The sequence below is a fragment of the Canis aureus genome, chromosome X (genome assembly GCF_053574225.1).
Source record: "Canis aureus isolate CA01 chromosome X, VMU_Caureus_v.1.0, whole genome shotgun sequence".
Lineage (NCBI taxonomy): Eukaryota > Metazoa > Chordata > Mammalia > Carnivora > Canidae > Canis > Canis aureus.
This window is the reverse complement of record NC_135649.1, coordinates 122,384,745-122,408,575: the sequence shown is the minus strand read 5'-3', so window position 1 is coordinate 122,408,575 and position 23,831 is coordinate 122,384,745. Positions and strand designations below refer to the sequence as shown.

At 41.2% G+C, this 23,831-nt stretch overlaps 1 protein-coding gene and 1 long non-coding RNA gene across 2 annotated transcripts; both read left to right on the top strand.

Annotated features, from left to right (window-relative positions):
- Positions 1-2,698: 2,698 nt before the first annotated feature.
- LOC144307861 (uncharacterized) lies at positions 2,699-22,687 on the top strand. Its single transcript, XM_077887903.1, has 4 exons — positions 2,699-2,846; positions 18,362-18,438; positions 19,381-19,507; positions 19,650-22,687. The coding sequence occupies exon 4, from the start codon at positions 19,675-19,677 to the stop codon at positions 20,053-20,055; it is 381 nt and encodes a 126-aa protein (XP_077744029.1). The 5' UTR covers positions 2,699-2,846; positions 18,362-18,438; positions 19,381-19,507; positions 19,650-19,674; the 3' UTR covers positions 20,056-22,687.
- On the top strand, positions 5,232-6,889 carry LOC144307609 (uncharacterized). Its single transcript, XR_013374414.1, has 2 exons — positions 5,232-6,352; positions 6,575-6,889. It is a non-coding gene; the product is annotated as an uncharacterized LOC144307609 (long non-coding RNA).
- Positions 22,688-23,831: the final 1,144 nt, after the last annotated feature.

Genomic DNA, 23,831 nt, shown 5'->3' with positions numbered 1-23,831 from the left:
GAGGTGGATGGTATGAGATCTGAATAATTAAAATTAACAAACTGACCAAATGGTAGGAGACAGAGAACCTTTATTTCAACACAGAAGATACACATTTTCCCAATCATTTTGACACATTTGTATTAGATAAGCACAGAGTTGATCGCCAACAATTTTTTTTACAACTGATAAGTACTATGAATTGAAATCATATTCTCTAACTGAAATGAAAAAATGAAATAATTTATAAAAAGATTCCTTACCTGTACATTTGGAAAGCAAAAAGAGAAATAAAATAAAATAAAATAAAATAAAATAAAACAAAACAAAATAAAATAAAATAAAATAAAATAAAATAAAATCACTAGTGAGACATAAAACTACAAAACATTTCAGAAAATATTTAGCATAACAACCCATGGAAGTTCCATGGACCCAAACAGGTACAGTTACATAAGAAGGAAATATATAATTTTAAATGCATATTCTAGAAAAGAAAATATGCAATGTTCATGCACTCAATATTCCATTGAAGAAATTTTTCAATAGGAAACAACAGAATCAAAAAAGCACAACCACTCAAATGAGCGAAGAACAGAAAAGCGTGAAAGGCAAAGCAGCAAACGTGAAAACAAGCATGAAAGAAATACCAAAAAAAGTGGATAATTACACTCAAAGTTATTTTTTTTTCTTTGCAACTACTAATAAAATAGAAACATCTGGGAAGAATAAGCAAGAGAGCTGGCATCAGCAAACAGTGTTAGGAATGAACAAGGAGTCAAAATATTAGATAAGAGATCAAATAAAAGTCTTAATAGAGTTGTAGGGGGAAAAAAAAACCCAACCCTGATGCCTATAGATGAAAAAAGCAGAGAAATGGGTATTGCTTTAGGATGACGATGACGTTGAGTTGAAATTCTGATTATGTGACCTCAACCCTGTGCAACTGATATATTTCATTACTCACAGTAAAAAAAAAAAAAAAAAAAAAGTGATCGCAAGCATCCTGATTAGTGAGCAGCCTGCCAGATACTTGAATCACCAACCTACATACAGTTTCTATGTAGAATCACGATAAATGACTCAAAAGAGATCCTGGTAATAGGTTGAGGGGGTATTTTGTCTTTGTGGGTAGGTTGTAGAGTTGTATCATGGGGGCACTTCGGCAGATCAAAGAATTAGGTTTTACTTTGCAAGGATAACAAGACTGACCTCTATTTGGAGAGCATTTGAGACGTCCCTTTGTTTAATCTCTGAAAATTTTGCCGGGCGAGGCAGGTCATTGTGTGTCCTTTCCTCGGCGGCTTGGCAACATCTCATGTGGTCCTCACATGGGCAATAGAATGTCATAATTTCACAAAGACGCCGCCATGTTACATTTTTATTTTGCTTAACACGCTGCAAAACATGCTCATGGGATGATATCTATTTGCTGATGTGCAATCTGTCCGAAAAAGCATGTTTTATTTTTTTGGTCATCATCTCAATATTATAATTCTGAATGAAGACACGAATGAAGACACTTAGCATAAATGAGGGTGACCAGTCTTAGTTTCATTTCGGCTGTTAAAACAAAAATACAACAGGTCACGTGGCTTATAAATAACAGACATTGATGCCTCACAGTTCAGGAGGCTGGAAGTTCAAGATCAAGGTACCAGGAGATTTGGGGTTTGCAGAGCCTTCTTTGGGGTTCACAGACCTGTGCCTTCTCACTATGTCCTCACATGATGGAAGAGGCTAGGGAGCTTGTGGGGTCTCTTTCATGGGAGCCCTATCCCACAGATGAGGGTTCTAGTCCATGACTAGTCTGATCACCTCCCAAACTCCCCACTTCCTAATACCATCGATTTAGGGATTAGGTTTTTAATATATGGGTTTTAAGGGAGACACAAACATTCATTCTATCGCATTGAGATCGGTCACCTGGCTTGTTAACAGATGTTGTGCTTCTGGGAGCCAATGACCTGGCGACTCAAAGCAACAGTGAACATCGAGTGTCATGTACCGAAGACATGATCTACAGGCATTGATGGGAGGGTCAGTGTAATGGGCACATCCTCCTACTAAGCAAGCTGAATATATGAATACCTCCTTGAGACGTGCTATAACCTACACGATAGGTGACCAGCCTCCGTAGTGATATTATCTGAGATCCAATGAAATCCGCTGAAAATGTAGACGCTACAGTCTGATACATAGGACATGGAGCCACTGATTTTAAAAAGAACACCCCCGGGGACACATAGGTTGCTCAGTCCATTAAGTGTCTGCCTTTGGTTCAGGACATGACCTCAGGGTCCTGAGATCAAGCCCCGAGTCACGCTCCGTGCTCAACGGGGAGTCTGCTTGTCCTTCCACCCCTCCCCACCGCTCGTGTTCTCACTCTGTCTCAAGTAAATAAATAAAATCTTAGAAAAAAAACGACACTCCCAAATAAATATTTTCAAATCTCAGTAGTCGAGCAGTGTGATATTGTGATTTAGAATAAGAAATATCTATTTATTCCTCATCCAGGTCCTGCCACAGAGCTAAGACCCTTGGGATTTCCTAAGGAAGAGTCATAAGGGTGTCTTCTGTGATGTCAAGGATGGGGGCTGGTTGCCAGGGGAACCAACCAGGTGATTGGAGGGTTGGAATTCTCAGGGGAGAGGAGAGGGCTGGAGATTGAGTTAATCCCTCAATGGTCAATGATTTCATCAATGTGCTATAGGATGAAGCCTCCATAAAACCTCAAGACAGGATGGGATCTGGAGAGCATCCAGGCTGGTTGACCCAGAATACATCCAGGTGCCCAGAGGTGGTGCCTCCAAGGTTCTCAAGGACAGAAGCTCCCGTGTTTGGGGCCCTTCTGGACTTCACCATAGGTAGCTCTTCTACTGATGGTTCTTTTGTGTTTTTTTTTTTTTCATATTCCTTAATAAGCTAATAACTTGTAGGCACTTCTGATTTACAGCTGGTGGGTCTGGAGCACACGTGACCATGGGGGAAAATAGGGAAGGCAATGTTTCTGGAACGTGATGCAATAGACCACCAAGCAGGCAAGTCCTGTTCTGGGTTTTCAAGACCTTCTGTATGCTGGATGCTGTCTTGGTCATTCCTGTCTTCTTCCTGTGAATCCTTATCACCTGTGGAGATATACCCAGTGGTGGGATTATTAGATTGTATGGTATTTGTGTGTTTAACTTTCTGGGGAGGCTCCACACTGTTTTCCAGAGTGGCCACACCTGTTTGCATTCCCACCAACAGTATAGCAGGGTTCCCTTTTCTCTACATGCTCCCCAACACCTGATATTTCTTGTCTTTTTGATTTTAGCCATTTTGACTGGTGTGAGGTGGTTCTGATTTCCATTTTCCGGGTGAGGAGTGATGGTGAGCATCTGTTGGCCATCTGCCTGTCTGCTTTGGAGAAATATCTATTCCAGTCTTCTGCCCATTTTTTAAAAATTATTTATTTATTCATGAGAGACACACACACACACAGAGAGAGTGGCAGAGACACAGGCAGACGGAGAAGCAGGCTCCATGCAGGCAGCTCGATGTGGGACTTGATCCTGGGTCTCCAGAATCACACCCAGGGCTAAAGGCAGCGCTAAACTGCTGAGCCACCCAGGCTGCCCTTCTGCAGGTTTTTAAATCACATTTCTTGTTTTCTCTATTCAGTGGTAGGAGTTCTTTATATATTTTAGATATTAATCCCTCGTATCTGTTTTCTCTTATCACCCCATAGCAAATTATGGCTAATTCAGAAGCTGAAAATCACATATGTTTATGATCTCATCATTTCTTTGGGTTGAGGGTCTGGAATGTTTTAATGGGTTCTCTGGTTCAGATCTCACAACATTGGAGTCAACATGTTGGCTGACTCTGTTCTCCCTGAGGGCTTGACCCATGGAAAATATTGCTGTCAAGCTTCCTTAGCTTGTTGGCAAAATCCTTTTCTTGGAGCTGGAAGACTGGGGTCTGTTTCCTTGTTAGGGGTTGACTGGGTGCCACTCAGTTCACAGGCTGTCCTCGGGTTCTTGCCTCATGGCCCCTTCCATAGACAGTTGACGGCATGACTGCTTGGTTTTCAAGGCTAGTGGGACAATCTCTCTTACTCTGAATATCTCCCTCGGTGAAGGTCTGGATCCAATTTAAGATGGCTCAACTGACTAGGCCAGGCCCACCCAGGAGCATCTCCCTTTTATTAACTCCCTGTGAGCACATTAGGGACCCTAATGACATTTCCAAAATCCCTCCAGCCTTTGGCATATAATGCCACATAATGAAGAGATCAAGCAGCCCATTGTATTCACAGGGCTTCCTTGCCAAGTAGCAAGAATCATAGAACTTATCTTGGAAATTCTACCTACTAAGCATGCAACTCTTACCTTAGAGTTATGAGTTCGAGCTCCATGTTCGATGTAGAGATTAGTTAAATAAGCTTAAGGAAAAAAATTAAAAAATAAGATAACCTCTGCCTGCTGGAGTCCATCCTTTGAGTCCCAGAAGCTCACATCTCTCCCAATGAAAAATACATTCATTTCCTCCCAAGGTTTCTGGGTATGTTATCTTCCCTGTCTTAGAAGGATGCCTCTCTCTCAGAAAGTTTTATTCGTGGTGCTGGCCTCCAAGAGTGATCTGCAAATTCTTTTAAAATGCCATTTCCCGATCAATGGACTCATGTGCATTGTTTTCCTCTTCAACTATTCGTTGTGTGATGGTGGAATGGAGAGTAAAATGTAGCTTCATGACGTTGTGTGGGATGCACAAATACTCTCGGACCTACAGAAACGTTTTACACTGCAAGTCTGCAAAAATTCAGGGAGCATAAAATAATGATCTTCCTCAGAGGTGGAATAAACACCAGAAGGAGGAAGAGGAGCCACACAAGCTAAGTTCTCAACTACTTCAAAAAAGATTAAATGCTATTTAGAATATTATATGATTCTCACAAATCCTAATAAATTTATTTGATTATATTATAGAATATATGATTCTCACAAATTCTAATAAACTTATTTTATTTTTTAATTTATTTCGTTAAAGAATACTATATGATTCTCACTAATTCTAATAATATTATTAGAATATTATATGATTTTCACAAATTCTAATTAATTTATTTTATTATATTATGGAATATATGCTTCTCACAAATTCTAATAAATGTTTTTTATTATATCATAGAATACTATATGATTTTCACAAATTCTAATTATTTTATTATAGATACTATATGATTCTCACAAATTCTAATTAATCTATTTTATTATATTGTAGAATATTCTATCATTCTCACAAATTCTAATAAATGTATTTTATTATAGAATACTCTATAGTTCTCACAAATTCTAATAAATTAATTTTATTATATTATAGAATATTATAAGAGTAATTCTAATAACTTTATAATATATTGAGTGTAACATGGAGAGGAAAAGTTGTGACTTATGGAGAGACGTCAGACATTGCATAATGGACATTATCTAATAAGGAAATGCAGGTTTAATATCTGGACCGAAATGGCCAAATCTTTGGTACCGGAAAATGCTACAAGAGGTTTGGATTTGGACACGCGCCTCACCCTGCCCTGCAGCACGTCCGGGGTGGTCTGAGGGGTGTCTGGTTTCTCCACCTGCTCAGAAGCCCAGCGGGTCACCGCGTGGTTGCCTCTTCTTCTGCTCCAGTGAGTGGGAAAGCGTTGGGGGCGGTAGAGGGGGCTGTTGCCCCACGGAAGATGAATGCCCTCGGAGCCCTGCAGGCCTTCCCTTCCATTTCAACGGAAACATTAAAAGGAAAGCCAAGCAGGTCAGGGAGCAAAGGAGGGCTACGCTTATCCTGGAGGAGCACACTGTGCAGGGCTGCACGTGGGGATGGCGCCCTGGGTCTGCTCAGCTGAAGACAGACCCTGTTCATGACTTAAAGGTTGCACGTGGTCGAGTCAGTAACCTGATTCATCTCCCCCGTCCTCCCCAGTGGGGCTCTGTGGGCACTTTCGGGTTCACTCATTAGCTGCAGGGGTAAATAAAGCCAGACGGGTGCTCTTATGGAGCCAAAGGAGGGAGAGAGAAGAGAAGGGAAGCGTGTGTGAGTCCATCTGTGCCAGAAGGAGCTGTGGGAAAGAAAAGTGCATGGTGATCCCATCGCTGAAGACGAAACAAGGTTCCCTGGTAGACCAGTTCACCACCTTCCAGTTCACATTTTGATTGCTTTCAATGTTCTGCACTCTGTGCCCCCAGCTGTTTGCATATTGGAGTCTACAATGCATGCACCTGTCTCTCAAAATGCAGCCGCCCTATTCCCCACCCCACGGAGAGCTGCATGGTTGGCATCAGCCCCCCTGATAGGAGACAATTCCTTAGCCAAGTGCTCAAAACTCCTGGGTCAGGTATGTGGTCTCAGGCAAGCGGGTGGATATGCCTATACTTCTTGCTTTTGGTTTTGTTTTTTTCTCAGTTTGTGTTTTCATTGAAGATTTTCATCCTTATATGTTTCATGCAAAATTCTCTTGGTATTTGAGTAGCCTCTTTTTTCTCTCCCCATAGTTTCATTTTTATTTATTTATTTATTTATTTATTTATTTATTTATTTATTTATTTATTTATTTTAGAGCTCTCCCCATAGTTTTATTGAGGTATAATCGATACACCGCAAAAGCGTGCAAATCTGTGATATGCACCATTTGATGAGTTTGGACAGACATCTACATCTGTGACACCATCTCACTTCGATCAACATAATGAATGTACGTTTGTTTTTTATTGATGTTTTTGCTTGGATCCCCCATTTTTGGGTGGTGAAGTCAATTAACGTGAGATGGACCCTCATAACCCACCTTTTAAGTGCTTAAAATGCTGCCTGGTTGCACTCACATGAGGTCTTTAAAATGGCTCAATTTATAGAAGCAAAAAAAAAAAAAAACAAACCCCATAATGATGAAGGCAAGAGGAGAGTTGTTGATCAGTGGGCATAGGGTTTCACCCATAACAGATGAGTAAGTTCTAGAGATCTGCTGCACGGTGTCGTGCCTGGAATTAGCAATGTGATTTTGCACGCTTTGGAGCAACTCTTAATAAGAGATTGATCCTGATTTTGACCCAGCAAGTGACGGTAGCAGAGGCAACCAAAAATCCCTCGATATGATTTCCAAAAACTCATGATGCTGCGCAGAAGCTTTGAACATCAACACACAGGTGTGTGAGGTCTTCACCTTTTGTGATGATGGCTTTATTTCTTTTGAATGAAAAGGAACATATTTCACTGTACTTCACCTGTGCTTTTTGTCTCTCGGTAGCTGGAAATTCAGAATCCCCCAGATTTTTCTCATCTGGTAGACAGGAGCTAGTGCATAGTTTTTTGTTTTGTTTTGTTTTCCTCCTTTATGTCTGTCTTTCATATTCCAGCTGGATAGGTTTGAAACTCAAAACTTTTCCTTTGTTTTCATATGAGGTGTTTAGCTTCTTTGGAACAACTTCCAGACCTCAGAGGTGGAGACAGCTGCCAAATGCACTGGTGGATCTCATTGCAAATAAAATCACATTCACTTTGGTGGAGAGCTGGTGGCCTGGGTGGTGTTAAATTGTGTCAGGTGGCAAGAAAGAAATAGGGCACGACAGTCAAAGCCGGATTATATGTCTCATGGGTGTACTTTGGAAAGGCAGGAGCTCAGCTAGAACAAAGCATAGTCATGGGGGGAAAGGAGGAGTTGAGGTGTTCCAGACCAACATGTAGATGGCACCCATGTCTTTAATGGGTCGTTGTGTGCTGTGATATAGAATCATACAAGACAAAACAATCTATGCCTACCTATCAGAGGCATCCAAGCAAGACCTGGTGGGAGGAAATCTGGGTGAGAAAACTCTTGCCCTGTGTTCTCCTTTGTGACACAATATGTCTGAGATGGTTGTACATGACAGTTGAGATAACTGGTGACTTGGACCTTGCTCCCACCTCTCATGCTGAAGGGTCTGATAGAGCTTTTTGTAAATTTTTATCACCTGCTGTGGGGCAAAGTCCCTCTCAAGCATTATTGGTGGGCTGGTTCCAACGTACCGTGCCTTCTCCCTCCATGGGAACCATGATTGAGAATTTTATCAGGTCAATGCCAACTTAGAACTTATGTTCTAAGGGAGATGTCCAGGATGTGTCCTTGAGTCTCCCAAAGAGTGGGGTATCTACTTCAAAATGCTGACTACAGAGTTTAGGGAGGTATTTTGATCTGCACAAAAAGGCATGGGGCATCTCATCTGGAAACCGAAAGGGTTAATCGGCCAGTGGTCTTTAGAACTTCACTACCCAGAGAAGGCTAATCCCCTTTAACTTTGACATCCTGGGCCAGCTGTTCACCTGCTCTGTGTTGGGCAGTTGAGGCTACCAGCACCTGCTGTCAAGATGATGAGGAGATGAGGAAGGGTGGTGATTAACCCAGCTTTATTCTTGACCTCATCCGCGTCTAAGGAGGGATATGGATATCTGTCCCCAAAAGTGAGAAAGGAACAGCATTGAAGATTGTCTTCTGTTTTTGATCAGTCATGCCTGGTTCCTCTTTTTAAAAAAAAAAGTAATTAATTTTTTTTAGAGAAGCAGGGGTGGAGCAGAGGAAGAAGGAGAAAGAGAAAACCTTAGGCAGGCTCCACACTGAGCATGAAGCCCGCCGTGGGGCTCGATCTCATGACCCTGTATTATATTTTATGTAAACATGTTTGAATTTTTATATACTTAATTGATAAAACATATTTGCTACTTGTATATCTATATATAACTTTATGGATATAGTGTGCATATATTATTATAAATTAGATAATATAAAATATAAATATTGCATCATAGTACGTACAGGTATCATATATATGAGATTATATTTTCCACATAATACATGATTAATAAAACATATGAATACATTTATTTTTTGGTATACATTTGTATTAACAAAACAGATTTACTATTCATATATTTATATAAAATATAACCACACTACTGTAATGTACTTATATTATTATAAGTATAATTTTTTATACTCCAGATATCAGCTATATAGTTATATATTACATACACTATAAGTTATGCAATTTATGTAAATATATTTGTGTTTAATTATGTATTCATATTAATATAATTTAATTAATTAAAAATCAATATAAATGTGTGTACATATATTAGGTTAGGTACTGTTATCATTGCATTATTATGTATAACCCATATATAATTCATAGTGACAGCTCATCTTTTAGACACTTTGAAAGGGTGCATTTCCAACAATTCCAGCGTGATCTTGAATGATACTTTTTCTGATTCCAGTTTTTGAACACAGTCCACAGGTTGTGATTTGATGAATGTATGATTGAGTCAAATGGTCTGCTAATGCTTCTTCTCCTTGAGTTAATTGCAGATCTATCCTTTCTCTTATATAATATGGACATTTCCCATTTTACATGGGTCCTATAAATTAATGCCACTGGCAAGATGTTGAAGCATCCAAAGAATTACTGAAGCCATGGTTTGCAGGTGCAAAGGGCAACATTGTGTAAAGTAAAGGCTGCACAGCAGAGGCGCCCTTTTGCATTCCCGCCAACAGCAGACAAGGTTTCCAGTTGGTCTTCAGGCTCTTATTGTCCCTTGGGAATGGAATTTCCAGTTGTATCAGGAAAATCATGTAAGATATCCCGCTTGTCACTTGGAGACTTCAATCTTAATGGATGACGACCAACCGATAAAAACATTGTATGTGAATTTTGTATGTGAATTCGTTGTATGTGAATTTATTTTTTTTTTTAAATAAAAATACAGCTACAAAACATGATGGAGGATGGCCATTACCTGTGACAAGATGAGGGCTCACAGGTGGGTACAGAAATGGTTGAGTGCCTTGCATGGAGCTGCTCTTGGTGGGAATACTCTCGATCTGTGCGTGATCCGTGAGAGTCCTACAGAGCAAACTATTATTCTAAAGTATCCGATTCCTCTATGTGTTGAATTTTTAACAAAAGTGCACTGCATGATTTAAAAATAACTAGCTGCATTTCCCTTACCCCCAAAGCTGAGCACATTAGGCACGTTGTTGCCTCCTTCGGTAACTGGGTGTGTCTCAAGACAAAGGGCTGAACCAGCAACTTCTGTTGCCACAACTCAGTCCTTGTCTTTCTCCAGGTGTAGGCTGGTTGTTTATTTTCCCCTCTGCAAATATTTCACAGGCTCTGTTGTTTGTCAAAAATATAAAAGGGATCAATGGAGCATTGAGGTTTAAAAGAACAACTGAGGTAGATCTGAGGTCCCCTTAATCTTGCAGTGCTAGCAGTGCTGGTAGGGTATTTCCATCACAAATAGTGTTAATTGGTGTTGTCCATGATCCTTTGGTGTGGAGTCATGGCCACCATTTCTTCTTTAATGACCTCATCAACATGTGCTATTCTTTCATCAATGCACTTAGTCTGAGTATTTTTCCCAATGAATAGCTTATGAGGACAGTCACAGAAGGATACCTCCTTAGACTTTGAGCAGTGAGGCGGGATCAATGTATGGCAACAACAAAATGATCAGTAGTCTAAAATATCTAATACATTGACACAACTTCTAATTTCTCAAAAAAAAAGTGTAGGTACTTATTTTGGGGGGCAAATTTTCAACATGATAATATATATCCAAATACACACAATTATTCTCTACATTACTGAAGAGACATGGAACTGTAGGTGCCACTGAATAGTTGATTAAAACTTATTTTAATTTTGTCCTTATTAATGCTTCAATTTGCAATTTGTTCCCTACAGAGTATATCCCTTTTAGTTTTATTAATTTCCCTTTATAATTAATGCTACTTTTCATCCCTGGGAAAGCAGGGATTACTGAAAAGATGGGCATAGGGGATGCCACCCAGAGGAGGGGTGTGGGGAGTCATTTGGGAATCAAACATTCGCTCTCAATAAGTAGCACTTGAATTAAAATTTGGCTGGAAACTGACACTGCATGCAATTTCCTGCGAGAAAATACATTGCAAGTCAAGTTCAGACGGCCTGGGCTTGCATCTCAGCTCAGGGGATCATGAGCACATTGACTCTAAAAATTTGGAGACTTAATTACTTCTTTTCAAAGTACAGATGGGAAGGCACAGCTGGAGGGTTATTGTAAGGAGAGTGTGGTGTATTTTGTGTGGATTTTCTGACCTATTGGGTGATTGTCCAGTGGTAGAGTGGGTGACAGGAGGGTCCTTTGAAGGAAGCCAGCTCCTTTTGGGAGGTCACGTGATCACCGGCTACTAGCTCTCTGCTGTTAGTATTTGCCACTTCAGTTTGCTTTTGTAAATGACAACTCGGCCAACATCCCTGTATGAATCGGTGAAGCCCTCAGGAGACGTCACCACGTTGGTTTTCTAGAGAAGCTGGCATGTGTGTGTTTACCAAAGGGAGAATCTAGACCCATGAATAAGACAAGTTGATCTCAGGTGCTTTGTGTACTGAGGTCTCTAAGCATCAAGGACCAAGTAGAAGGCAGTGCAAGATGACGATGCTTACATAACACAACACCCCTGGCACCCAGTTAAGATGCTCCGTGGTTTAGAGATGGTTGATGAGCCTCTGTGTACTCAAGAATCTGCACATTGAGGTGTTTTTCCTTCGGTTTGCCATCTGCAAGTTGCCTTGATGAGGTTCCACCAAGGGCGAGTAGATGACTTGCAAACCATTCAATCAAGCCGGTGACAGTGGGATGTTGGAGGGGGGCAAACAACCAATATGGTTTCTTTTTATTGGGCTATTTGTCTCCTTAGTGTCAGGTGAATAAAAGCATAGGGAATTCTAGGGACTCCTTTTCCATCGGCACCGGATACTGTGTTTCTCTGCTTCTCTCCCTGTAGAAGACATCAGCACAAGAACAACAGGTCCTAAATTGTGTCTTTCGTGAGCTGCTGCCATAAGAGTCTTTTCTTGATGATGGAAGATATAGAAACAGTCACAGAACAGGGGAAGCATCCTGTAGGCACTATTTTGGTGAAGACTATGACTTTGGGGAAAAGGATGAACACATAGGAGAAGGAGGTGGAAGATCTATTAAATGTACAAATTTCTCTTCAACAAACGTTTCCACTAGAAGACTGACGTGGGATCCTGGACGATACCTTGTGATGATACAGCCTTGAAAGAACAGAGTGCCATGACCCCAAGAGTGGCATTTTGAGCTGGGGATTTTGAACATTTTTGGTGGTCGCCCGTTGTAAGGAACGTATTGCACACTGTTTCTGGTGGGCTGAATTATGTCCTTCAAAATCTGTGCCCGTTGGAACCTCAGAATGAGACCTTGTAGAGAAATAGGGTCTCTGTTGAGGCAGTTCATTAGGATGAACTCATCCTGGATGAGGGTGGCCTTGAATCCAACAACAGGAGTCCTTGTAAGAGAAGAGGAGACACAGACACAGAAGAGGAGCCCCCTGAGGATGGAGGCAGAGACGGGAGGAATGTGGCCACCAGCCCAGGGACACCTGGAGCCCCAGACGCTGGAAGAGTCAGGAAGGACACTCCCCGAGCGTCAGGAGGGATCATGGCCCTGCCCCACCTGGGTCTCAGACTTCTGGTCTTCAGAGCTTGGAGGAGATGAACTAACTCCTATTGTTTTACGCCACTAATTTTGTGGCCCTTTGTTACAGCAACGCCAGGAAACATAAATACTGGCCTACTGATGTCTCCTGGGCTCATGTCTTAAGTAACACTTTGTCATAAAATCCTTTGTCATAAAATCCTGTTCCAGAGAACAGAATCCTGTTCTCTGGGATGTAAGGCTGAGGAGGAGTGTTCCCAGCTGCTTCTGTGGAATGGACTCCCGAGACATTCCATGGCACGAGAGGAACATGTTTTCGCTGTTCACATCCCAATTTTCTTAATCGAGACAAATTTCCTTCAGCACCTTTCAGGAATATTGTGGTACGTGGAAATGCAGGATACCTGTCTTTCTGCACCAGCTCCCAGGTTGGTATGGATGGGCCAACTGGAAAATTAGCCCTTGGATCTAGGATAGTAGAAGACAGTGCAGGATCATCCTTGGAAGAGTCAGGATTTGTCAGTGCTGGGTTGAGTGTGGAGGAGCCACTCAACCTCCAGCATCATGCAGATCTTCTAATTCGGAACAGCAAGCAGGTAGGCTGTCAAAGTGGGGACGGAGCATTGCCATGGCATATGGCCCTGCTTCCCATATAGGATTAAAACATGCAGCCGGGCAAAGTTTGGCTGCCACGCTCCTGGAGTTGTCTACGTGTTCACACGGCAACGTGGAAGAACAGTGTGATCAACATAGATGGCTTGGTTCACACATTGTGTGGGGTGCGTGAAGGTGTTTATCACATCAGCCCGGTCACTGGGAACCCAGGGGGTGCTGCAGCACCCATTTGCAGATCCCTGCAGCCGGAGGTAGTACTGTCAACATGCTTCTGTCGGGGAACTTGCACGTTTTGGGGTGCTGGGAGCGATCCCTCTGTGTGTGTCAGTTAACACCTGGCTCCCACCTCCCCTGCCCAGCCAAGGGCAGACCTTTGGCCAAGAGGTGGCACTTCTTTTTCCACCTTACTGGCTGGGGAAGCTTGGCTTGTGCTTTCCTGCCTTTCTCAATTCCTACCCACTTCAGTGAGCCCAGGCCAAGTGCAGACAATGAAAAGGTTATTGAAAGAAGGAATAGAAGGTTCCAGGCTGGTGCTGGATGGATGGTTATCCCTCTGGTGGGCTCTCTCCCCACTTGTGCCTTTGGAAGAGAGATGCCCCTGTCACTTGCCAATTGGCTAAGGAAGGATAACAATATATAGTATATAAAATAGTTATAAATAAAATTTATTATATTTATTATGATAAAATCTATTGTTATATGATATATTATCATAATATCATATAACATAATTATAATATTATTATGTATTTTTATTTTATAACATAATTCATATATTATAATCATATAATCATATTATTATATTTTTTTATTTTATAAAATAAATCATATAATATAATATAATTATATGATATAATAGGATCTATCATATATTATATAAAATATAAAAATATTTTATAAAATAAAAATATAATATTATAATTATGTTATATGATATAAATAATAATTTATTGTATTGTATATTATAATATATAGTTTAATAAATTAATTTTTTATTGGTGTTCAATTTGCCGACATACAGAATAACACCTAGTGCTCATCCCATCAAGTGCCCCCCTCAGTGCCCGTCACCCATTCACCTCCACTCCCCGCCCTCCTCCCCTTCCATCACCCCTAGTTCGTTTCCCATATTTAGGAGTCTTTATGTTCTGTCTCCCTTTCTGATATTTCCCACACATTTCTTCTCCCTTCCCTTATATTCCCTTTCACTATTATTTATATTCTCCAAATGAATGAGAACATACACTGTTTGTCCTTCTCCGATTGATTTACTTCATTCAGCATAATACCCTCCAGTTCCATCCACGTTGAAGCAAATGGTGGGTATTTGTCATTTCTAATGGCTGAGGAATATTCCATTGTATACATAAACCACAGCTTCTTTATCCATTCATCTTTCGATGGACACCGAGGCTCCTGACACAGTTTGGCTATCGTGGTCATTGCTGCTAGAAACATCGGGGTGCAGGTGTCCCTGTGTTTCATTGCATTTGTATCTTTGGGGTAAATCCCCAGCAGTGCAATTGCTGGGTCGTAGGGCAGGTCTATTTTTAACTCTTTGAGGAACCTCCACACAGTTTTCCAGAGTGGCTGCACCAGTTCACATTCCCACCAACAGTGTAAGAGGTTCCCCTTTCTCCGCATCCTCTCCAACATGTGTGGTTTCCTGCCTTGTTAATTTGCCCCATTCTCACTGGTGTGAGGTGGATCTCATTGTGGTTTTGATTTGTATGTCCCTGATGGCAAGTGATGCAGAGCATTTTCTCATATGCATGTTGGCCATGTCTATATCTTCCTCTGTGAGATTTCTGTTCATGTCTTTTGCCCATTTCATGATTGGATTGTTTGTTTCTTTGGTGTTGAGTTTAAGAAGTTCTTTATAGATCTCGGACACTAGCCCTTTATCTGATACGTCATTTGCAAGTATCTTCTCCCATTCTGTAGGTTGTCTTTGAGTTTTGTTGACTGTATCCTTTAAGATTTTATTGATTCATTTGAGAGAGCAAGAGAGAACATGAGTGGGGAAAGGCACAGAGGGAGAAGCAGACTGTCTGCTGAGCAGAGAGCCTGAGGTGGGACTCGACCCCAGGACCCTAAGATCATGACCTGAGCTGAAGGCAGATAGATGCTTAACCAACTGAGCCGCCCAGGTGCACCTAATATATTTTACATTATAAACAATAATGTATTACTGTGTTATATATTATATCACGAATAATTTATTATTATACTCTATATTATAGTATAAATAATTTATTATATTCTATTAATATAAACATTAATTTATATGCCATACTCTATCTTTATAATATAAATAATTCTTTATTGTATTATGTTATATGTTAATAATAAATATTTATTATTATTATTATTATTATGTCTATACTACAGAAGTAATGTTGGGTCCTTTTCAGAGTGTTATATCATCAACGATGTTGATATATCTCTTTATGAGTGTTATTAATTCTGATCCTTTGGTGAAGGTGGTGCTGCTATTGCAACTGCCATTTTTCCCTATTTAGCTAATGAGTGTTTGTGCTAGTTACTTTGGGATCGTGCAGATACCCCATTTCTCATCCTACAGTTGACCTACTTATTTTAGCCCCTGTGCGCGACCCTTTCCTGTGATGATTATTGTGATTTTTCTACTTCTGTCGTTTCTTCTACATTTATCAGTTGGGTTTCTGGTGTAAGGGAGGGCTGTCCCTTCTCCGCCATTTATTTATTTATTCAGTTAATTATTGATACCAGTATGGGACCATACGTATTACATTTTTTATGGGTAGCATCCATTCCTATCATTATTCATTTTTCTTGCTCCAGTTGTCCCATATTTGGCCACTGGGAGCTCGGAATGTCCTTCCTTGTTAAAGAGAAGCCAGCCCCCTTGTTTCAGCTGTTTCTATTCCTGGTAGTTATGAGAGCGTTAGGAATATTGAAGGAGGCATCTGTGCAGCCGTGTCCTCAGGGCACCTGCACCCAGGAAGGCTGTCCCAGCGATGACGAACACTTCTAGACGTCCTTTGAATAATTCCTTGGGTGACCGTGTTCTCTGCTTCTCCTGTTTCTGTCCTTAGCTATTCATTTTCACGACTGTCAGCCTCCTGGCCATGGGTCCCCATCTGCTTTCTGATTTGATACGTAACTGTCGGGTGAAGGTATGAGGGTGAGGGTTCCCCTTTTCCAAACTCACAGGCTGGTGGCAGGATTTGTTTGGTTGCTCACTCCCATTTCTGTGTTGTGCCTACAGTGGGTTGTGTTTGATCACATCGAGGTCACTAGATGGGAGGAGGTATGATCTTTCCTTTCCAGGAGGATTCCGGGAGGATTCTTTCTCGTTCCTGCCACCCCTGTAATACGAGCCACGCAGTATGAGATGCGCAACGCGACACCTGTAGACAACACGTCACCTAGAGAGTCGTGGACCAGCACGGCAAACACGAAGCATTTACTCAGAACTGAGAAGAGTAGAAATAATAGCCCAATGGAAATATCAAAACTATGGAAAGTTACAAAAGGTTTTACACGTCTCCCAGCACCAGCTTCCTGCAATACTGGACAAGGCATGGAATCTCATGGCAACAGCACAGGGTCACGCGGTCATTAGTAGACCTTGGAATAGGATAAAAATAATGACTCACCTAGTCCAAGTGTGCACTGGAGTGTGTCAAATGGTGGATTTAACCCGCAAGGTCACATTATGGGAAGTATCGCAAAAGACGTAGCTTCATAGGCATGGAGTGGTTGGTTGGTTGTTGCCTCTGCAATTTGCTACATATCCCTTCCCAAGTCACACATCATTTTTGTATATATAATATAATATGCATGTTATATATTATTATAAATAATTATACCATATATTACACAACTATAATGATTTTGCATTACAGCTATCATAAAATCGTGGCATATTATAAATTACTAGAATCATACATTACATTATGAATATAATTAGAACTATTATGTAATACATAAAATATATAATCTATAAACTAAAATTTATATGATTAATTATATTATACATTGTGTTATACAATTAAAATTATTATACAATTAAAATTATACAATTACAATTATTATAGTAATTTAATTATAATTAATTATACAATCAAAATTATACAATTATACAATTGTTATACAATTAAAATTATTATAGTAATTTAATTATAATTAATTATACAATCATATATTATAGCTAAATATATATCATGATAATATATAACTATATTATTAATAGAATTATATAACTATATAATAGGTAATTATTAGTCATATACTCATACATATAATTTGTTATAATAATTAATAATTTATAATTATTCCTACAAAATATTTAAAAATAAAATAAAAGATACATTATATATTATAATATGTACATATAGCAAATAACACTTTTCATGATATATTATAGCTAAATATATATCATAATAATATATAACATAATATATAATTATATTAATTTTAATAGAATTATATAATTATACAATAGGTAATTATTAGCCATATACTCATATATAATTTATTATAATAATTAATAATTTATAATTATTCCTACAAAATATAAATAAATAAAATAAAAGATACATTGCATATTATAATATGTACATATAACAAATAACACTTTTCATGATTATATAACAATATATTTATGATTATTATAGTATTATTATAATGCAATTATATTAATATATAAAATTATGTGTTTATAATATGTAGCATGACACATAATTATATAATCTGCAATAACATCATAACAATTGCTAATATTATACATATCTATAAATTATTAGGGTTTTCCAAAGAAACGGAACCAATTACAGGTAAACATGTCTATGGAGGCTGAAAAGTCCTGTGGACCATCACAGACACACAGACACAAAATCACACAGCCTCGAGTACATAGGGGTGCTGGTTGCTCACAGGAAAACATCGGGGTAGCGTTCTGAGAGCAGGTTACGTTGCATACCACAGTGGGTTTCCCCATCATAAGGCTCCGGATTATGGGTAGACAAATCCAGAAAGCTTGGGTGAGAGCCAGGAATTCATCAGCTAAATCAAAACCAAGGGGAAGATCACGATTCTGTTCCTACAAGGGTTGTGAAAGTTTGCAGATTTGGGGACGGGAGAACCAGTATTCCGACTCTGGTGGGTGCTCACACTTTGGCAGCTGCTACAACGCACAAAGCACATCCCTACCCAGTGGCTTGTGGAGGCCCAGCAATGAGTATTTTTGGCCGATCACTATTTTCGTTTTCAGGACCCTGGGGTTAAACTCCAAATGTCTATTGACTGTGGAAGCTCACGCCACTCTTCAACTCGGAAGCCTGGTTTCAGGTATTTTTAAAGACACTCTCATGGCCTTTGAGGGAAAATAAACTTTAAATTGAGTATATATTTTTGTTTGTATGATGACATTAGTGGGTTGGTGTGATTAATCAAGATTTTCGTATCAGATGCCCAAGGACCTGATGTAACTAAATGAGCCTGCAGTGCTCAAGGACAGGTCACATCAAAAGGGATAGCTTCGTAGGATGCTTTTTTTCCCTTTAAATTTCAACGAGAACGAAAATAAATGACAGGAGTGAATTCCCAGGAATATATTTGTGAAACAAAATTCCTTAATTATATATATAATATAGTTATATTATATTTAATATACACCACTGCATGCTTCGTTTTGTTTTACCGACAGTTCCCTGAATTAACTCTTCAAGATAGTTTTGCAGGGCAGCTTTCACGCCACACGCAATATTTAATGAATCACATTGGGGGTAGATAGTGGAAAATTGAACTGCGTAACAATACTCAGGTTAACGTCCTGTAAAATCTTGCAGAAGCAAAGGGAAACAATTGCTAACACAGGACTCTAACTCTGAAAGTAACACTCCCACACAACGTGTGTAACCGGTTGCTCGTGTGCTGACTCGTTCACCCAAGAAATGCCCCTGGACGCAGGCTGGGCAGTGTACGGACTTCACCAAGGGGTAAAACACAGTCACTCCTGTCGTGGACACAGAAATCTGTGCCCCTGAGCCACCTCATGGACGATCTTGCTGTCCAGGATCGCTGTCTGGTGCAGAGTTAGCTTTCCGGGGGCCCCGGTCTTCCCAGGGGGACCGCGTGTCCAGCGATGGAATCTGGGCTAAGGACTGGCCAGTTGGGTTCAACTCAGGTGGTCGGTGCTTGCTTCAGAGCTCAGGTGCGTGAAGCCGCGGGGGATCTGCTTTGCAGTTTGCTGCGTGTGTCTCTCTCTGACCAGCCGTGCTTTCCTTCTAGAGCCCCGATGTCTCGTAAACATCCTGCGCCCACAAATCCGTATCAGCATCTGCTTCTGGAGAAGCCCACCTGCGGGAGTTGGTACCTGGAGAGGTTTGAGATACAGAGACCACAAGGTGGCTAGAAGGTAGGTCAGTTGCCACCTGCTGGGAGCGAGATCTCCATGAGTCCTGTGGGTGGCCCACATGGGTAAAAGCTTGCTGGCGATGTGTCCTGATGGTGTGCGGGTGCAGGGGGTGTGACACAGCAGAGATCCCCGTGCTCTTTAGGGAAGGAGATAGTAGCTATGGAGAAATGGCCTTGCGGGGATGTGCTGACCAGCATGGCTCCTGCACCACGGGGAAGCGACTGAGAGGACAAACCGCCAACTGGAAGCCAAGCCTGAAAGTCAGAGATGCCTTTGTTGGCCAGCGTCTCCACGAGAAGGCAGAGAGGCTGGGACCCATGGCAAGCGCAGGAGTCCACTGGGCGGACCGTCAGAGAACGTCAGGTGCCCAGGGAAGGTCCACCTGTAAACGGGTCTGGAGCGCTGGTTGCCAAACTCTGGGACCCAGACCCAAGAGCCAGAGGCGTTTGGGAGCAGCCGGCGTAGGTTCTGGGCAATTTGAGACCAGTTGTCTTCCCATCGTGCAAGGCCGTTCGTCAGCATCGGGATACATTTTCAAAGTCGTATGAGGAATCGGGGCCTGCTCTACACTTTGCTGGTGACTGGTTTTCCAAAGCTGCCCCAGCGTGGCCAACAGTTCCACTTTTAAGACCTAATCGCAGGAAACATAGCTTTGTTTTGACATACCTGTCCCTCTAGATGTGATGGTGTCACCACCCCGAATGATCATCCAGTCATATAAACACAGCCCTGGACCAAATGACACTTTGTTGTATATCAGAACGATGGAAGTTGTGGGTCATGGACCATGGAACTCATGGCTTGGTCTGTGGGATATCCCAGAAGATGCTGACCCTGCCCGGTGATCCCATTCGGGCTCCTGTTGGGCGACATGGACACGCACGTGCCTGCCACCTGTTGTGTGCAACAGCGTGGTCTGTAGGAGGGCAAACGCGCCTGCCTCCTTCTGAGAGCCTGTAAAGCTGCGAAGGTGGCGGGTGGACACGTATTTCTGAGGCCTCGGGAGAAAGGCTCAGCTGTGGCTATACCAGGTGCTTCTCCCGGGACGGACCCACGTACGCTGCACACGGCATCAATGACGGAGGGGACAAGGGACAAGGGAAGGGGAGAGCGTCCAGGAGGCCTGTTGTCACTCTCTTCATTATGTGTCTTTCCGTAGACGTGAGATGCCATTTCCTTTACCCCAACAGAGCAATGGGAGACGCACGGTCACTCCACCCATCACCTTCCTATTCCTCATCCTGCCCTTCTCCTAGGAAGAATGTGTCTTAAACTTTTGTTCTCCATTGTCCATACCGCTCGCCATGTTATTGATGGCGGCTGAGGCCATTAGGCAGAAATGACATCTATCGGGGGGCTGTCACATACATTGGGCTGTTTTTCTGCCTCACTTGTTCTGTAAGGCACTTCTCCGTAGATTAATGGATCCAGACCCTCATTTCAATTATTTTTATTATGCCTGGCTACTGCTTTCTCCTATTAAAAATGAGAGTGTACAGTTCATTTAAGGATTCAATATTCCTGTTAAGCAGTAATTCACGTCGGTTTCTCCATTACCACGCCACCGACTCTTGGGATTTGTTTGATTTATGGAAGCACTTGGCGCTGGAAGTTTGCCTCTGTCCACTGAACACTGCATCCCGGGGACTTGCCCTCGAAATGCTTAATAATTACGAATGAAGTTCTCTACAGTTTGTTCAGCTACATGCACAGTGATTATCAGGGGGAACTCGAGGCAGAACTGTGAACGTTAATGCGTTTCTAGAGGAAGAGGTACTGTTTTGCTTGCAGTGGTACCAATAGGGGTGAATTCTGTGTGTGCAAATAGCTGAAAACCTACAGAAACAGCTGTCACTCACTGACATTTCTTCTGTATAGTTGCACTGTCGATTGAGATCTATTTTCATGCTAATTTTTTAAAAGATTTTATTTATTTATTCATGAGAGACAGAGAGAGCGAGAGAGGCAGAGACACAGGCAGAGGAAGATGCAGGCTCCATGCAGGGAGCCCGACATGGGACTCGATCCTGGGTCTCCAGGATCACGCCCTGGGCCGAAGGCAGGCACTAAACCCGCTGAGCCGCTCAGGGATCCCTATTTTCCTGCTAATTTGGTGATGTTTTGACTCCCCTTGCCTCATTGGAAATTTTTGAACAATGGAGTGTCATTCCCCTAATATTTATTGAGTAATGCACGGGATAGTGACGTTGGATGTGTATTAATTTCCTACACTAGGTAATAAATTGTCCCAAATGTCACATCTTAAAGCTACATCCATGTATTGGCTCAGAGTCCCGTGGGTGAGAAGTCCAGCAGGGCATGGTTGCATGGTTGAGGTCCATCTGCTCATGGTTGGTTCCACAAGGTTGAAATCAAGACGTTGGCTAGATTGAGTTCTTACCCAGAGGCTCTGGGGAAATAACACCCGCCTCCATGCTCGTCCTTGCTGTTGGCAGAGTGGAATTCCTTACAGTCGTAGGATTTAGCTCTCTGTACTTTTTGCTCTCTGGCTATCATCTGGGGACCTCTCTCAGCCTCTAGAGGAGATCCATATTCCTTCTCACGTGATCTCCTCATATTCAAGCCAGCACATCGAATGCTGGTCATCCTTCACGTATCTGGCTTTCTCTTCTGCCAAGAGCCAGAGAAAACTCTCTGTCTTTAAATCTCATGTGATTAGGTTAGTGCAACTGCATAATCTCTCCATCTTAGACTCAATGCAGTTGGGATTTTGATTATATCTGCAAAAATCCCTTCAGCGTGGTCTCTTGATAAGGTTTAGCTTGAATACCTTGCAGAAGTTGTGCATATACCAGGAGCAGGCCATCTGACCATCTGTTTTCCCTAAGGCTACATTTTTGGGTCTCCCCAAGTGGAATTATACAATAATCGAAGGGCTCACCAAGTCCCAAGGTTTAGCTCTGTTCTTTCCAAATATCCAGTGAAAGCAAAAAGGGAGAGGATCCATTTGCAACCGGACTGAGAATTTGGCCATAAATACAGAGTCGCAGAAAGTTTAAGTTTAAACAAGAAAAACACATGTTTGAGGATGATGCTTACCTGCTCCTCTCCATTACACGAAAGAACTTGGAACTTGACTTAATTGGAGTATATGTGCTGCCGAAGCGAGCACGATTGACTTAATCGAGTAAACTAATCCTTGGGCCATAAGAAGTTGTGACCTACATCCCATAGGTAGTGTTTCTTTGTTAATAAACATCTTGTTACCATATTTCACTATTTTTAATTAATAGCATTTAATAGTATCATTTATTTATGTTAGTTTATTACTAATAATTTTGTGGATAGACCACGGCAATCTTCTAAATTAACTCATTCCGTTGAGCTGTCTGGTTTCTTCTTGCATCCGTTCAAAGACAGGGCAATTTTCTGGTGGCATCTGAGCTTGTTTGAAACTCAAAATGTGCTTCAGGAGTCTTCTTTCTATGCTCTAAGATTTGGATGGATGGAAGTGCTCCATGGTAAATTACCATGATATATTATATTACATAACTATCCTTTTAAGCACATGAATTATACATCAGAAACATACCCTCCCCGTGCCCATTACCATGGCTCATTAGTACAGTTCCATTCTCTAACAGAAATGCCGTCATTCCCATTTCACAAAGGAGGAAATCGCTCCAGGAGAGCTGGGTTTATGTGGCTTCCCCATTATAAATTCTTCCCCAATAAGAGAAGTCTGACTGTAATAATTAATGTACCAAAATATAATATTAAAAAAGAGAAATTACCCCTCTCCAATGGAGATGCCAGTTCTGAGTCAGGGTTTCTCAACATGGACACTACTGATGTTTTGGGGCAGACCACTCTTCATCGTATGAGGCTGTACGGTGTGTTCTAGGATTCCTACTAGCATCCCGGGGTCCTTTCTGTAGATGCCACTACCAACTCTCCAATTCTTTTGTTTTGGTGACAATATTCATTTTTATTTAAAATTACATTTCAAAAAACTACATTTAATCCAATCCCTCAAACTGTGACAACCGGAAATGTCTCCGGATATTGCCAAATCTCCCATGGGGGGATAAATCATCCCCCTTGAAAGCCACTGCTCTGGATCATCAACCTAAATAATGGAATTCATTGAAAAGTTGCTCTTTGCAATAGTTACACATCTTGCTCTGAGAAAAGGGACTCTCAAAGCACCAGATCACTATGGCATCCAACCCAAGGAATGAGTCATTACAAAAAATCACATGAAGATTAGGATCCAACAATTCTCTTCTGATGACACTCTTGAACCTCTTTAGGGAATAGAAAAAGTCTTTAATTTTGTAACGACCTTCAGCACTGATACAGC